General features: G+C 41.0%; 1 protein-coding gene across 3 annotated transcripts in view; it reads left to right on the top strand.

Moving 5' to 3' along the window:
* The first annotated feature begins 4,259 nt into the window (after positions 1 to 4,259).
* INTS9 (integrator complex subunit 9) overlaps positions 4,260 to 16,181 on the top strand; it is a 122,806-nt gene continuing 110,884 nt past the window's right edge. Inside the window, exon 1 of one of the 3 annotated variants that reach the window (XM_037742684.1) lies at positions 4,260 to 4,509. In XM_037742684.1, coding sequence (XP_037598612.1) covers positions 4,501 to 4,509 — 9 coding nt within the window. In that variant the 5' untranslated portion in view covers positions 4,260 to 4,500. Of the gene's footprint in view, positions 4,510 to 5,089; positions 5,239 to 16,181 lie in introns of those variants that run through there. The other 2 variants (XM_017540494.2, XM_037742685.1) reach the window with 2 other exon arrangements.

Here is a 16,181-nt window from a genome sequence, read left to right as displayed (position 1 = left end):
ATCCTGGTCAACATGGTGAAACCCCGTCTCTACTAAAACTATAAAAAATTAGCTGGGCATGGTGGCGCGTGCCTGTAATCCCAGCTACTCAGGAGGCCGAGGCAGGAGAATTGCTTGAACTCAGGAGGCGGAGGTTGCGGTGAGCCGAGATCGCGCCATTGCACTCCAGCCTGGGTAACAAGAGCGAAACTCCATCTCAAAAAAAAATAAATAAATAAAAAAAAAACACTATAGCCTAAGAATCTGTCAAATACTGCATTAAGATTATAATACCCACTGGAAAAACTTCCTGTAACTTCAACCTTATTACCACTGTGAGGGTAAAAACCATGCTAAAGCCAGGACCCTTCCAGGAGCTAAATGCTCTTGGAAAGTTTCCAAGACAATGTTATAGTAAATTTCCAACTTGTATCATCTAAGGTCAATGAAAACAAATTATCTAAAGCACTGGATTATGTTTGAAAACACTGTAACTAAAAGTTTTACATCAAATAATCCCATGAAAATATTTATGCTCTGCACCTATGATGGGACCTAAATCCAGTACGGGCAATCTAGGGGAATAGCTGCATCTAGGAATCCATGCTATGTATTTCTTAATAGTATTTTGAGGAAATTTTCAATATTGATGTATTCCATTCTGAGAGAAGTATATTTTGACAAAATGTGTTAAAATAATGTTTTGGAATGATACTGAAAATCTCCATAGCTTCTATAATGTGGACAACATGTGCTGGTTACTCTTTGGTTTCTAGCTTAAAACTTCAAGGTTTCCTGCTATTTGTGGCTCAGATTCTTTCTCACAGGAGGCATGTCTGATAGATACGCACCAATTTCATAAATAAACAAACATAAAGGTATTTTATTTGTGAATGCATGTGTGGGTGTACATATATGACACTCCAGACAAGCCATGATTTTCACTCACAACATTTTAATAAACAGTTCTACAAAAGTGAGAAGAAAAATCTAGCCAAAGAATAGCAAAATGAGCTACAAAATTAATTCCAGAAGCCAAAAAAGTGAATAAAGCAGGTTCACAAAACAAAACCAATACATTTTTAATGAACACTATTTGGTTTATCTAAAAATGCTCAAGTATTTAAAAAGTTGAGTGGTATGCCAACTTTCACTTATGACAATTCTACATAAATACGTAATTCCCAAGAAAAATAATTCATTTAAAGAGCTATATACAAAAATAAGAGAAGAGCTACAATGAAATGAACAGAAGCAATGACATGGTGGCTATGTGAAACAATAAATGTGGGATGTACACAATACAGTATACAGGAGAGTCAAAATGCATAAATTAAGCCTAAATAATCCCAATGTACTCAATATGCATGAAACAAGCAATATAATTCCAATCAACGCTTGCTACAAAAATTACCATAAGCTGGTTGCTTCTATTTTTTAAAGGATGTAACAATGAGAGATTTGTTGTCACATAATTTTGTAACTTACCAACACTAAGCTATTAAGTTTCTATTAGCCACGTTTTAACAAAGGATTTGAGCTAGAAGACTGAAATCTGTTCATACAGCAGTGAAAACGAAGCCTCACTAAAGGCATTCAATATCAAGCTAAGGGCTTCTTTCCTAGATACATATTTGTGACCACAAATAGTGTTCACTATATGCAGTACACTGAACTAGCAACAGATTAGTTAAAAGCAGTTTAGATTTTCAACTTACCATAATACAGGCAACATCTTTAGAAGCAATCACATAAAAACAAATGTGTCTTTCACAGTTACAGGATGAAATTTTAAGATGGACAAGTACCAATGCCCTGGTTTTCTACTTTTTTTGTAAACCATATGACTCCCACATGCTGAGAATGTTTTATGCTTTAACCTGCAGTAAAGGCTTTACATCATTTTAATGCCCAGTGCTTAAAATGCAACAGAATCACACACAACGAATGCTAGGAATATATTTGGCTTACATGTAATGATTCTGATCCCGCTGGTAGCCAGAAAAAAAGTTTAATGAATGCTTTTCCCAGTAAATAACTTGGCATTTCCATAGACAAAAAGAAATTTTGAGGTAAGGATAGGTGGAAGAGAAAACACTCATGTTTTTCCAATTCCAAATGTTAACAAATATGTTGGTTTTTTATTTCTAAAATAATTATTTTTTTTAAACTCCATGAGTATTATAATGTTTCAGAAAAATAAAACAAAACACTCCGTTAAGCAGTTACATAGGATTTTTCTCCAGCTTTCGCAAAGTAATGTTTCAAGTTAAGATACAAGCTTAAAACAAATGATTCTGAAAATTCTGGTCTATCACAAACTAAAGACTTAGTTTTGAATCAACATATTGTATATTCTACATCTGAGATTTAGAAACCACATTTTTTTTTCCTAGTCAGGTCAATTGAAATATACATGCTTCTTCACTGTTACAGTCACCCTTATCTGTGTGAATGACCAACAGCAAAAAGTTCAAATCAATGGTTATAAAATACACAGTCTATTTATGTGGTTTTCAGTTATCATAAAATCTAAAGGTCCCTTACTAATGATAGGTGGCAGATTCAAGAATTGGTAAGTTTGGGGAATATATTCAATTCTCAACAGTCTAAATAGAAATTATGCCAATTTCTTTATTTTAAAAATCCATTACACTAAAAAAACTGTAGCATAAAAAGGGTTACTGAAGAACTTATAAGGAAGTACAAAATATGTGATCTTATATTCTCCTGTTATTAAAAACTGTGAGAAATAAGAGATGTGGCAATACTTTCTTTTTCACTCTAATTGAAATTTGAAAAAAATTTAGAATTCAAATTTCCCAACTTTGACTTAGAAACATAATTCAACTAGATCAAGCAACTTAGTTGAACAATTTTAAAATAAGTTTAATGCAAAGCACTGCAATCCTGATGTGATAATTACCTGCGGCATAAATGCAAAATAACAAATGCATTTAATGATGCATTTTATGGTAAAACCACAAAATGCACAACCATATTAGCACAAACTAAATAAAAAGGCACAGGCAGTATTATGTTCATCAGAAAGAGAAATGTACTGAGCCAAGAAAGAAAGGAAGGACTAAATGAAGGAAGAAAGGAAGGAAGGAAGGAGGGAGGGAGGGAAGGGAGGGAAGGAAAAAAGGAAGGAAGAGGGAAGGCTTCTATACCTGCAGGGTCCCAGAGAAATGAACTAGTCACATCATTATACCCTATATGATACATGGGTGTTTTTTTTTCCTTTTAAGCTTCAGCGTAAATAAAAATAGTAATTGCTCTATACCATTCAACTTTACACAGCGGTATCTTTAATGCCAACTGCATTCTTCCCTTCACTCACCCAATGCTTCTTCACTGTTCCATTCCACCAGCTTTCAGGCAAATGCAAGGCAGAACAGGGTGGAGTAGAAGAAAAATACAAGCAGCGCCTTTCAGCACACCCCCCCGCCCCGCAAATAATTTCCAACAGTTCTTCCTACTACAAAAATGAGTCGCCCTATCTCAAGATACACAACAGACATTCTGTCCCTTTAGTAGACAAACACAGACGCGTACACAACCCAGCACTCCCGACTTCCACCCCAGGCCCCCCGAATCTTCAACAATTATTCGTCTATTTCACACGAAGACAAGACACCTCTACCTACTGTTTCGGGGTGAAGGTGGGTGGAGGACGCCTTTCCAAGTAGCCCCAATAGTGTAACCAAAACACGGTTCCGGAATAAAATATTAAGAAACACTTTTCCTTTCCCACCTACCTACCGACTTGAGGGTGCAAAAAATCCATCTCCACATCACACCATCGCTACAGTTCTCGTGGCTGGAGTTTGGGGTGGAGATTCGTCCAGGGAGGGGGCGGAGGCGGGTGGCGGAGTGTGAGCGGACGACGGGACACAAGCGAGTTGCTGAGCCCGGTTGCCCCGCACCACGTCGCCAGCCCAAACGCCCAGCACCAGGACCTCACGCCCGCCCCTTAGCCCAGGCCCAGAGCGAGCGAGTCCGCGCTGTCTAACTTCTCATCTACAGACACCGCTCCAAGACGAGCAGAGCACACAAGGACACGTCACACAGTTTAAAACACACTTACCCCAAACAAACCAACACACCTGCAAATCACCTCACAGTTTCCCGAACTCCATACCGGAGACCCCACCTCCAGGATTCAAACCTTCCGCTCATAGTGGAGGAAACCAGGATGAAAGACTTGGGGGGCAGTCGACGCCTTTCCAGGACCGGCCCCCACGAACTGCCCCACCCCACAGCCCGCGTTCGGGTCACCCACTCGGAAGCCCCCTGCTTCCTCCCTCCTCTCAATCCGGCCGCTTACGAGACCCATCCCCAGCGTCCGCTCACTTCCTCCCCAAAACCCCTTCCAAAAGAAAAATTGTTTTAAGTGCAAAGAAAGAAGTGAAGAAAGAGACTTGAGATAGTCCGGCTTCTAAACCGCTCGACTCACCTCAGAATCCTCGCTGAGTTCTCTCCGCCCGGCACAGCCCCCTCCCCAACGTCCCAGTACGGATGGCTGAGGTAGGGAGGAGGGAAAGCAGAAGGGGGAGGGGTGTCTTCCGCGTGGGGCGCCCGTCGGGAGGGGACTGGGGAGGGGTTGAGGCCGGCGCAGGAAGAGGAGAAGGGGGAGGGGAGGCCCCTATCTCCCAGTCTCCCCCTGAAAACCTCCCTTGTCTCAATCACATCAGACTGACTGTCTTTGTCTGGCTGACAACCGCCATATTGATATCAACAGCCCCGCTCCCACCTGCTGCCGCCGCGCGTTCCTGGGAGTTGTAGTTCCTGCCTCCCCCGAGTAAAAGCGCGGAGCATGGAGCATAGAGGCCTCAGAGAACTACAACTCCCGGCAAGGCCCGCGCCCATCCGCCTTCTCTTCGGGAGGAGGGGAAAGGGGAGTCGGAGCCGTCAGGACTACACATCCCAGAACACCATGGGCCCCAGGCCCGTGCGGGGATATGATATCATGCTGGGGTGGAGAGGGAGGATGCAGTGGCGGCGGGGATGAATTTGAGCTTACGCAAGGAAGCGTTCGGAGAGGAAAGAGAGGAAAGGGAAAGGCGACCACAGTTCCCATGATGCCTGGCAGAATACATTTCCCATGATTCCCCTGAAAAAGACGTGAGGATGAAAGACTGCAAGTCCCGCGATGCTCTAGGCGGGCAGGTGACGAAGATTGCACCGGAAGACGCTTCCAGGGTTTGAGGAGTTCAGTGACTGCTATTGAACCACCAAAAGTCCATTATGAAACTGGTGAGTCTTCGCTCCTAGGTCAGAGGACAAAGGTGATGCTATATCCTTTGGACCTCTTTTTTTCTACGTTGGGCAGGGAGTCGTCGCACAGGAGGGGTGGCAATTAGGGAGCCGAAAAGTGGAGTGGGCTAAGGAAAGCTGCTTTTTGCTGTTGAGAAGGGTTGAATTCCCCCTTACGTCCCCGCCGTCCCCGCCAGGCGGTCTTTCTACACTCATTGGTGGTTCCTTTTGTTCAGACAAGACGTTGGCTCTGTCACAGTCCTTCCCAGATGAACTCTGTGGGCTTGGTTAACCAGGTTTGGACTTCCTGGCTCCCACGTGAATGTTATAATAGGCTATTAACCCCTTTCCACTCGATTGGCACTTGAGTAGCCTGCCTCCCTACCGTTGTTGAGACTTTGGCTAGATATAAGCAGAGTGTAAAAAACATTAAGCAGAACGTAATCATTTATTAAATATCCTGTTATATGGACTCCTAACTGCCCTTGCAATTCAGAAGGATGAGGTCAGAGTGTGGAAAAGTTGAGTCTTTAACCCTGCGTGAGATTTAGATGGGCAGAGAAGTGTTATCGTATTTCATTCTAAGGCTGTAGGCACTGCCCGAGCCAAGGCTGGATGCAGCGTGCCTTTCCAGGCCTGAAGTCAGCATCACACAGCTCAAGCACTTGGCTCATGGGAAGACTTCTCAGACCTTTGATTTGAGCCATTTGACTCATTGTGCGCACAGGTCTAACTAATTTATTCCAACTCTATTCAGTTAGTAATAGCACAGAGTAGAAAAGCAGATGTGAAATACTGTCTCAACCCTTTAAAACCCATGCCCGTGCAGCCAAGTTATTGTCAAGCTTTCCTTAAGGCAGGAGAATCGCTTGAACCCGGGAGGCAGAGGTTGCAGTGAGCCAAGATCGTGCCACTGCACTTCAGCCTGGCAGCAGAGTGAGACTTCGTCTCGAAAAAAAAAAAGAGGTGTTTTTCCCCCATTTATATAATTATTTGAATATGCTTTTCCAAATCACTCAACCCACCTATCCTCATCTTGATAATCATTGTGCTAAAGACATGTACTCTGCAAAGCCAGCTTTTTTCTGAGAAGTCAAAAGTATTAAAAGTGGATTGAGTTCTGAAATTGTCTCCATGTAAAGCTATTTATATAAGGGGAAGGATGAAGTCATAGCAGTTTTCCTATAGACGCATGTAACCTAAGAAGAAGATAGAAAAGTAAACCAAAGTTATTATTTATTTATTTAGAGACTGGGTCTGGTTCTATGGCCCAGACTGGAGTGCAGTGGCATGATCTTAGATCACTGCAACCTCCACCTTTCGGGCTCAAGCCATCCTTTTGCCTCAGTTTCCCCATGTAGCTGGGAATACAGGTACGTACTGCAGCACCATGCCAATTTTTTTGTAGAGACGGGGTTTCATCATGTTGCCCGGGCTGGTCTCAAACCCCTGGGCTCAAGCTATCTGCCTGCCTTGGCCGCCCAAAATGCTGGGAATATAGGCGTGAGCCACTGCGCCTGGCCCAAAATTATAATTCGCTGTGTTCATGGTAAACTAGACGTGTGTTTAGGGTTTTGGGAATTGAGAGAAAAGAAGATTGGGGAGGTCAGGGGACAGCTTCCTGGAAAGGTGACTCTTGAACTGATAAGGATAAGTAAGCCAGGGCCGTCCATGAAGAGAGGTCAGCTTATAGGAGCCTAAGAGCTTGCTACCTTATTAACTAGTACACGGACCCTGTGCTCTCCGTAAAGAACAAATTATATTTGGTGTGTTCGGTTTAAGAAAGCAGGGAAGTGTGAACTAGTTTTCCCATAACAACTCATTAGTGAGGGGATCAGAAAGCCAGGGTCTACGTTACATATACTTTGTTCATAAAATCCTCCTGCTTGATTTATTTAGAAATACGAAACCAGGGAAAAGAAAGAAGTGGAAAAAAAAGTGGAAAATTATTTTTTTCCATTAAAAACCAAAGATGTTTCAGAGGGAAAGGAAGTATTCTATTGATACTCATACTCCCTCTTTACTTTGCAACTATGTATAAAAACTTATTTGGTAGTTGATAGATGAATGTAATTGAGAATCCCCATCAACATACCAAAAGCCTTGTTGCTCAGTAAGTTAGGTTGGTGTGGCATGCCTCCCAAATGGTTAGAATAAGTCCTCTCATGGCCTGAAATTTTTAATTTCGTGTACTGCTTCAGGGATATGTGACAGGCTGTCTTTTATAATTATGAAACAAAAATACATTTTGTTTCCAATTTTCTTGTTTTTGAGATTGACTTTCCAGAGTACCCTTCTCACACACAATCTACCACCACCTCTTATTGATCCTACTTCCTAAATGAAGCTCTCTTAAATAGGTTCTGTTTCTCTCCAGTCCAACCAGAATAGTGTCTCTGTAATAGGCTCTTTTGCTTAAAATTCAACAAAACCCCTTATCTGGTCTCCCTGCATTCAGTCTTAACATTCATTCATTCTTTCCTTTGCATCCCCAAGTTGTTTTAAATTGCAGAGTTCCATGAAACCCTCTCACTATCTTTCTTTGCCCTTAGGATAACTTCTTAGGCTTAAGTTGGTTGAATAAGTTCCATTGCCTGCCTCACTCTTTTTTACCTGGCTAATTTCTTCGTACGTTTCAGAACTCTAAGTAACACTTCTTCAGGGCTTCCTTGAGGTAAGTACCCCTCCTATGCTTGATGGTATACTTCCTATTTGTGGCACTTGTAATTATTGGCCTCTGTCTGTCCTCCCTTATGTAGACTCTATTCCCTGAGCCTGCACATAGAGTAACCAGTGACCCTACTAGATGGTAATTCAGTAAATAATTTCTGAAGGCTGCCAGGTGCAGTGGCTCTTGCCTGTAATCCCAACACTTTGGGAGGCCGAGGCGGGTGGATCACGAGGTCAGGAGTTCGAGACCCGCCTGGCCAATATGGTAAAACTCCGTCTCTGCTAAAAATACAAAAAATTAGCCAGGCATGGTGGCAGGTGCCTGTAATCTCAGCTACTCGGGAGGCTAGGCAGGAGAATTGCTTGAATCTGGGAGGCGAAGCTTGCAGTGAGCCGAAACCACGCCACTGCACTCCATCCTGGGCAACAGAGCGAGACTCCATCTCAAAAAATAATAATAGTAATTTCTGAAGGCTTATCAAGGTCTATGAGAAAAGATTAAAGAGTGAAATTTAAAAGATTGCAATAAGCACTAACCATTGAAGTAAAAAGGGAATGATTGCTACCTTTTATAAAGCAATTATTGTGTGCCAGGCAATGTACTAAGTATTTGCGATATAGTTTCCCATTTAATCCTTTGATTCAGGTGACAGTATTGCCATTTTACAGACAAAAAATGTGAGCTTCAGGGAGGTGAAGTAAGTGGCTCAAAGTTAGCATAGATTAAAAATGATAGAGCCAAGATCTCCCAGGTCTCCCAGTTATTTGGTGAGGATAGGAAATCTAGCACCCTGCACCATGCCTAGGTTAGCGCTTAAAAACAGAAGGTAGAGTGCATACCGAAAATGTATTTAAGGTTATTTTAAAAATTAGCTTTAAATGCCAGTGTGGTTCAGTTAAGATCTTCAGGCCAGGTGCAGTGGTTCATGACTGTAATCCCAGCACTTTGGGAGGCGGAGCCGGGTGGATGGCTTGAGATCAGGAGCACTAGACCAGCCTGGGCAACATGGCAAAACCTATCTTTACAAAAGACAAAAGTTTGCTGAGCATGGTGGCAGGTGCTTGTGTTCCCAGCTACTTGGAGGGCTGAGGCAGGAGGATCACTTGCACCCAGGAGGTCAAGACTGCAGGGAGCCATGATGGCACCACTGCATTCCAGCCTGGGTGACAAAGTGAGACCCTATCTGAAAAACAAAAGACCAAAAAAAAAATTTTTTTAAGGTTATTGGCTAAAAAAAGGTTTTTTTTTTTAAGTTTGGGAAACTTTCTTCATGAGCTAAAGGCCCCCATATCAGAGCATACCAATTTGGTGCTGAAGCTATTTTTTTTAATATTCGAAAATAAGCTTCTGTGATACTGTTGTATTTGACCGGAGCATAGAAAGTTATCACAAGACAAAAGTATGCCAGATTGCAGGGTCATTTATTATGCCGGCGACCACAGAGGACTCACGTCTCTCCAACCTGTGGTGGTAAAAGGAGGGTGCCACGATTTTTTATACCCGAAAAACCACCTTGGGAGTGGGGGTGAGGGGCGGGGATGGGGATGAAAAGGCTTCAGACATTCTGAGGGCTAGTGGATTCTGTAAATTACCTCCTGGGCAGAGATGAGGGTGGGGGTCTCCGGACATTCCAAGGGCCAGGGGACTTTTGTCATTCCGTTTGTTACTTAAGTGGTTTACAGAAGTCAARATAAACATTTGTTTACACATTATCTGGTTAAGGTGGAAATCACAGACCTTAGTTACTTATTAYAAGYCACAGGAGCCAGGATGGAACTAGCTTGGGCTGCTTAGTCTGGCAATTGCCRGTAAGCAAAGGCTAGCAATTCTGGCAGTTACTGATAAGAAAAGGTAAGCAGCTTTACATAGTGGCTAGTTTGCAAAGCAAACTAGCAGTTTTATTTACAGTAGCCAAGGCTAGCAGTTATTGTGAGGAGAATGGGGCAGCCATTTCAACTTATCTAAAAACAGTTTTGCTCTGGTTCTGGCTCTAGGCCAGCACAATATCACAATACCATTTATAATTCTCTAACTTTGCACATCACCCTCTTGGTGGCCTTTCATACACCCACATGAAAACAATGGATGTCATTATAATGTAATACTTGGATATCTCCTTCCTAGATACCACCTCAAAGGATTTCAATGGCCTTCTATATTTATAATATGCAGTATTCAGGCAGCTTTATTTAACTGAAGAAAATTCATTGGCATTTTCAATTAACCAGAATGATTTTAGAAAGCAGAGGAAAATTAGAAATGTATCTTTTAAATTAGCACATTTTAGAGCATGTTCTGTTATTTGTATAGATTGAGCCTAATTGGGTACCCTGATGGCCAGTTCAGCTAAGGATGGAAACTGTAATTGACAAAGGCCCTTACCGAAAGACCATGGAACAAAAAATTCTGAGCACATTGACAGAAATTAAGTTTGAAATATCATGGCCAGGAATCCAGTCACTTAAACAGATGAAGAATCAAGCGAATAAAATAGTCCAAAGCAGTTCAAGAATGCAGCCTGTGTGTTGTACTTCCTACAGATAGTACTTGAGATGGAGAGAATCTTCTGGTTTATTCAGTCAGCAAAGATTTATTATTTAACCACAGTATACACTTGGCATTCACAATTTTAACACTTTCCATTTTAACCATTACGTTTGACCCCTATGACATGGAATTATTTATAATTTTGCTGAGACACAAATTTGAATGTGACTTTAAGATTAATGATAATCCTTTGGGAGGGGCCTGAGTGCCTCAGAATCAGTGGCACTCTGCAGAGGCTGGCTTGTTAAAAGTCTTAAAGGAAGGTCATTTAAGTGATTGTTAATACTAATTAAATTCGATAGAGGAAATTATATGCTGTAGTTGTATTTACAAATTTTAAAACTTGAGAAGGCCACGAAATACATTCTTCAGTGGTCTTTGCTCCTTTGTTCAAAATGCTGTTTCATTTCTACTGGGTGAAACTTTTAACTTCCCATTTCTCCTGAGAAAACAGATGGAGCAAAGAAATGAATTCACAGGCCACTCCCAGTGAAAGGCAGGTAAAACACCAAGTGCAATTGTAGATTATGAAGAAGATTGCTTGAAAGGGGCAAATCCTGCCCCAAGGTCAGTTTAAGAAATCATTAGAAAGGGGCGTGGTTAATCCTCACCTTGAATCTGAGAGTGTCGGATTCTTCCTCCAATTTACATGGTTGTACAATCCTGTTGCCCTCTTATATTTTACATGAAGAACAGGAAATCTCTGGCTGTAAATTACAAGCGTTCAACGTTTTACCGGTGCTTGATTCAACTATTGCAGTACCATTGTTAAAATGTCAACCTGACTTCACTGTATTTTTCTTTGCTGGTTGATAAGAGTGCCCTCCTGTGTCTTTAGGATGTAATGTCATTTCAAGCTTTTCAAAGGTCATATTTTATCACAACCTCAATAGCTTAGGTTTTTTCCTTTCATAATTTCCTCAAACTGAAAAGCTATGTGTGACATAAGGCTAAGTTATATATCTTGCTCAGGAATGCTCTGTGATAAAGATGGTTATTTTACTCTTAGGCATTTCAGAGTCCAAAATTGTTATTCTGAAAATTAAATCCTTTATACTTAACAAAGCAAAAAAATACACCAGGCCAACCACAATGGCTTAGACCTGTAATCCCAGCACTTCAGGAAGCTGAGGAGGAGGATTGCTAGAGCCCAGGAGTTCCAGACCAGCCTAGGCAACATAGTGAGACCCTGTCACTACAAAAAAAAAAAAAAAAATTTAAATTAGTGAGGCCTGTGTCTTTTTCCAGTAGTCCCAGCTACTCTGTAGGCTAAGGTGAGAGGTTTGCTTGAGCCCAGGGATTAGAGGTTACAATGAGCTGATTGTGCCACTGCACTCTAGCCTAAGTGACAGAGTAAGGCCCTGTCTCAAAAAAAAAAAGATACACTGATGGCAGACTTTTAGTAATAATAGTTGAATTGAAAAAGAAAATCTGGCTTACCTATGGTCAATCAGCAAAGCCGGAAGACTGTTAATACAAGTACTACAGCATGACTCTTGCTGTAACCGCAGTAGCACATTTGTTTTGTGACTGGTTTGCAGTGAGTACTCAAATCCCTTTGGCATTTGCTCTGATGCTCAGCAATATTTAGTTAATAGTTCACAAGGGCTTAGGGTGCATCCTGGCCACGGAGTCATTCCACATGGAAAATTCACTCCTGGTTTGCAGAACACCAGCAGAGGTCCAGGCATAAACCCACCCTCAGATCTCCATCATTCATTTTTTACTCAACAGACCGTCTGAACACATCTTCTGTACCAGGCATTGCTCAGGATACTAAGCACGTTGCAGTGAATAAAACAGATTTATTCCCAGCCTATATGGAACATGAAGCCTACTGGGTTTACTGTCCAGTTCAAACAGTGTTACATTGAATGTCCTGTTGGAAATACCGTTGGGCCCTGGCTCAAATATTTTTGTAATGTAATGGTCAAAAATGTGTTTAATTGTATCCAAAAATATGCTTTCTGAACATTTTAACAGATAAGGTCAAATTGCTCACTTGTTTTCCATTGTACAGGTGGTATATGAGAATGCATTTCCCCACCCTTGCCAATGATACTGTTCCTTTACTTTTACTATTTTTCTTCTGAATATAACTTTCTTCTTTGATCTGTCCTCACACACTCTCAGTCTACTATAGACTTCATCCATGTTTAGTATAATGTTCCTAGTGATTGCAAACGTGGGAAGATGTACAAGAAAGGGGAACACATTTCTTCAGATAAAAATACGGTGCCATAAGAATCTTCAAAAGGAAGGTTGTAGAACATCTATGGTGTTGCTTTGAAAATGCCAGTGCATCGATGTAGGAATTAAGATGGTGGTACTGTGGGATCAGGCAGATTGGAGACGCAGCTGGGGAAGTATGGGTAGATGGCAGAGGAAATCCCCTTTATTCCCTAGAAAAGGGACAGCCGGTGAGATGAAGCTTGGAGTTGACACATCAGGCAGGGCTAAGAAAGGGGTAGATGCCAGAAATTTGCAGAGATTACAAGAAAATGCAAGAATAGGAACAGAAAGGACAGGAAGGGAAATAGAGAAGACCCTGCAAGAGAGAGGCTCTGGCTTGAAAGCAGCAAGTTGCTCCAGTGATCAAGACTAATCAACTGTGTGATGGGACTTTACTGTGAGCAAAACAAGGCATTTAAAGTGCCCCTGCTTTACCATAAATTTGGAGGAAATGCCTTAAAGATGTAAAATATTTAAATTTATTGAAAGCACAATTGAATGAACTTTAGCTCTCAAAGATAGGTAATCAGACAAATGATGTTCAAGAAAGCGATTCTTTAATAGGTATTGTAAAACTAACACCTTTTTTGGCCTTAGGGTAGTTTATTTTTCATCACTCATGTTTATGAAGAGGTTGGGGAGGTAAATAATAAAATGTCTTGCATCTTCCATTTCTCAGATTTGTTGTTTAACCAGAGTCTCTTTCTAAATGTAATATTTTTACATTTTTCTATGTCATTAAAATAAAAGCAAGCATAATTAGACGCTCTATCCTTATAAGTCTTCCTTCCTTAATTTTTTTTTCAGCATGTGGAAACATGGGTAAAAAGCAGTAGTTTTAATACGTAAATGATGGCCGGGCGCAGTGGCTCAAGCCTGTAATCCCAGCACTGTGGGAGGCCGAGGCGGGTGGATCACGAGGTCAAGAGATCGAGACCATCCCGGTCAACATGGTGAAACCCCGTCTCTACTAAAAATACAAAAAATTAGCTGGGCATGGTGGCACGTGCCTGTAATCCCAGCTACTAAGGAGGCTGAGGCAGGAGAATTGCCTGAACCCAGGAGGTGGAGGTTGCGGTGAGCCGAGATCGCGCCGTTGCACTCCAGCCTGGGTAACAAGAACGAAACTCTGTCTCAATTAAAAAAATATATATATATGTAAATGATATTGTAATAGTTACCTTTTTTTTTTTACATTGTATAAACAGCTTTTTTGAAGTGTAATGTGTATACCATAAAATTCATGCATATAAAACAAAATGCAATGACTTTTAGTAAATTTCGGAGTTGTGCTGCAATCACCACAATCCAGATTTAGCGCATTTCCATCACTCCAAAAAATCTCCATTGCTACCTCCAGGCTTAGGCAACCATGAATCTATTTAATTTCTCTCTTGGTAGATTTGCCCTTTCTGGTCATTTCATGTAAATTAACTCATTGAATATGGGGTGTTTTGTGGCTAAGGTATCTTCTTTCATCTAGTATAATGTTTCTGAAGTTTGTTCATGTTGTAGCATATATCAGTTGTTTCTTTTTTCTTGCTGAATAATATTCCCCTGTATGGGTACTCTCCATTTTGTTTATTCCTGTACCAGGTGATGGACAGTTGGATTGTTTCTGCTTTTTGGCTATTATGACCGTGTGGACATAAGTTTTCGTTTGTAATTTCTCCATGTTTTCACTTTTTTCTTGCATGATTATACTAGCTAGACCCTCCAGTACAGTGTTGAATAGAGGTAGTGCAAGCAGGCATCCTTGATTTGTTCCCCATCTTAGGAAGAAGATACTGAGTTTTTCACTCCTTAATATGATGTGAACTGTAGGTTTTTCATAAATGCCCTTTATCGGGATGAGGGTATTCCCTTGTACAGGTATCTGATTTGTTGTTTTTATCATAAATGGGTCTTAGATTTTGTCAGATGCTTTTTCTTCATCTATCAAGGCGATCATGTGGTTTTTGTCTTTATATTAATACCTTATATTACTTCAATTGAATTTTGAATGTTAAGCCAGACTTGCATTCCTGGGACAAATCCCACTTGGTCGTGGTGTATAATCTTTTGTATATGTTGCTAGATTTGGTTTGCCAACATTTTGTTGAGGATTTTTGTCGATATAGTCATGGAGGGTATTGGTCTGTAGTTCTCCTGTATTATCTGTGTTTGACTTTGGTATCAGGTAATATTGTTCTCATAGAATGATTTGGGAAATGTTTCCCCCTCCTCTGTACCTCCTCTATATTCTGCAAGAGTGTGTGAAGAATTAGTATTATTCCCTCTTTAATTTTTTTGTCACCCAGGCTGGAGTGCAGTAGGTGATCTCGGCTCACCACAACCTCCACCTCCCCGGCTCAAGCAATTCTCATGCCTCAGCTTCCAGAGTAGCTGGGACTACAGGCACCTGGCACCACATCTGGCTAATTTTTGTGTTTTTAGTAGAGATGGGGTTTTTCCATGTTGGTCAGGATGGTCTTGATCTCTTGACCTTGTGATCCACCTGCCTTGGCCTCCCACAGTGCTGGGATTACAGGCATGAGCCACCACGCCTGGCCTTTAAATGTTTGGTAGAATCTATTAGTTAAACCCTGTGGGGGGAACTTTTCTTCAGGGAAGGTTTTTAATTGACTCATTCAATTTCTTAACTTGATATTGATGTCTTCAGATTTTCTATTTTTGCATTACTTCTTTTTAAATTGTGATAATACACACAAGTGGGTTAAATTTATCATGTAACCATTTTTAACTGAACAATTTCATGGCTTTAAGTACTTTCACGTTTTTTTCTTTTTACTTTTTCTATTTTTTTTTTCTTTCTTTCTTTTTTCTGCTACAGATCCTGACTCTGTCACCCAAGCTGGAATGCAGTGGTGCTATCTCTTCTCACGGCAACCTCCACCTCCCCGACTCAAGCCACCTTTCCACCTCAGCCTCCCGAATAGCTGGGACTACAGGCATAGCAGTCCCAGACACCCTCCAGCCTCTGACAAACCCCATTCCACTTTCCATCTGTGTGAATAACTACTCTAGGTAGCTCATAGAAGTGGTATCATTCAGTATTTTCCTTTTGTGTCTGGCTTGTTTGACTTATCATAATGATTCATCCATTTTGTAGCATGTATCAGAATGCCCTTTCTTTTTAAAGCCAGTATTTCATTGTATATACCGCAAACAATCTGATATTATCTTGTGTATCCATTTATCGCTTCATGGACACTTAGGTTACATCTGCTCTTTGGCTTTTGGCAGTAATGGGTGTACAAATACCTGTTCAAATGCTTGCCTTCAATTTTGGGGGGTATATACCCAGAAGTGGAATCGCTGGATCAGAGCATATGGTAATGTCTGTGTTTAACTTTTTGAGGAATTAACATTGTTTTCCATAGTGGCTACATCTTCACTGTTTTATATTCTCACCTGCAGTACACAGAGATTCTGATTTCTCCACCATCTTGTCATTTTATATTTTTTTATTATTGGTGTTTTGATTTTTTTT

This window comes from Cebus imitator, unplaced genomic scaffold (assembly GCF_001604975.1).
Source record: "Cebus imitator isolate Cc_AM_T3 unplaced genomic scaffold, Cebus_imitator-1.0 Scaffold125, whole genome shotgun sequence".
NCBI classification, from domain to species: Eukaryota; Metazoa; Chordata; class Mammalia; order Primates; family Cebidae; genus Cebus; species Cebus imitator.
Note: the sequence above shows the minus strand (reverse complement) of the source record. Positions and strands in the feature narration are given on the sequence as shown.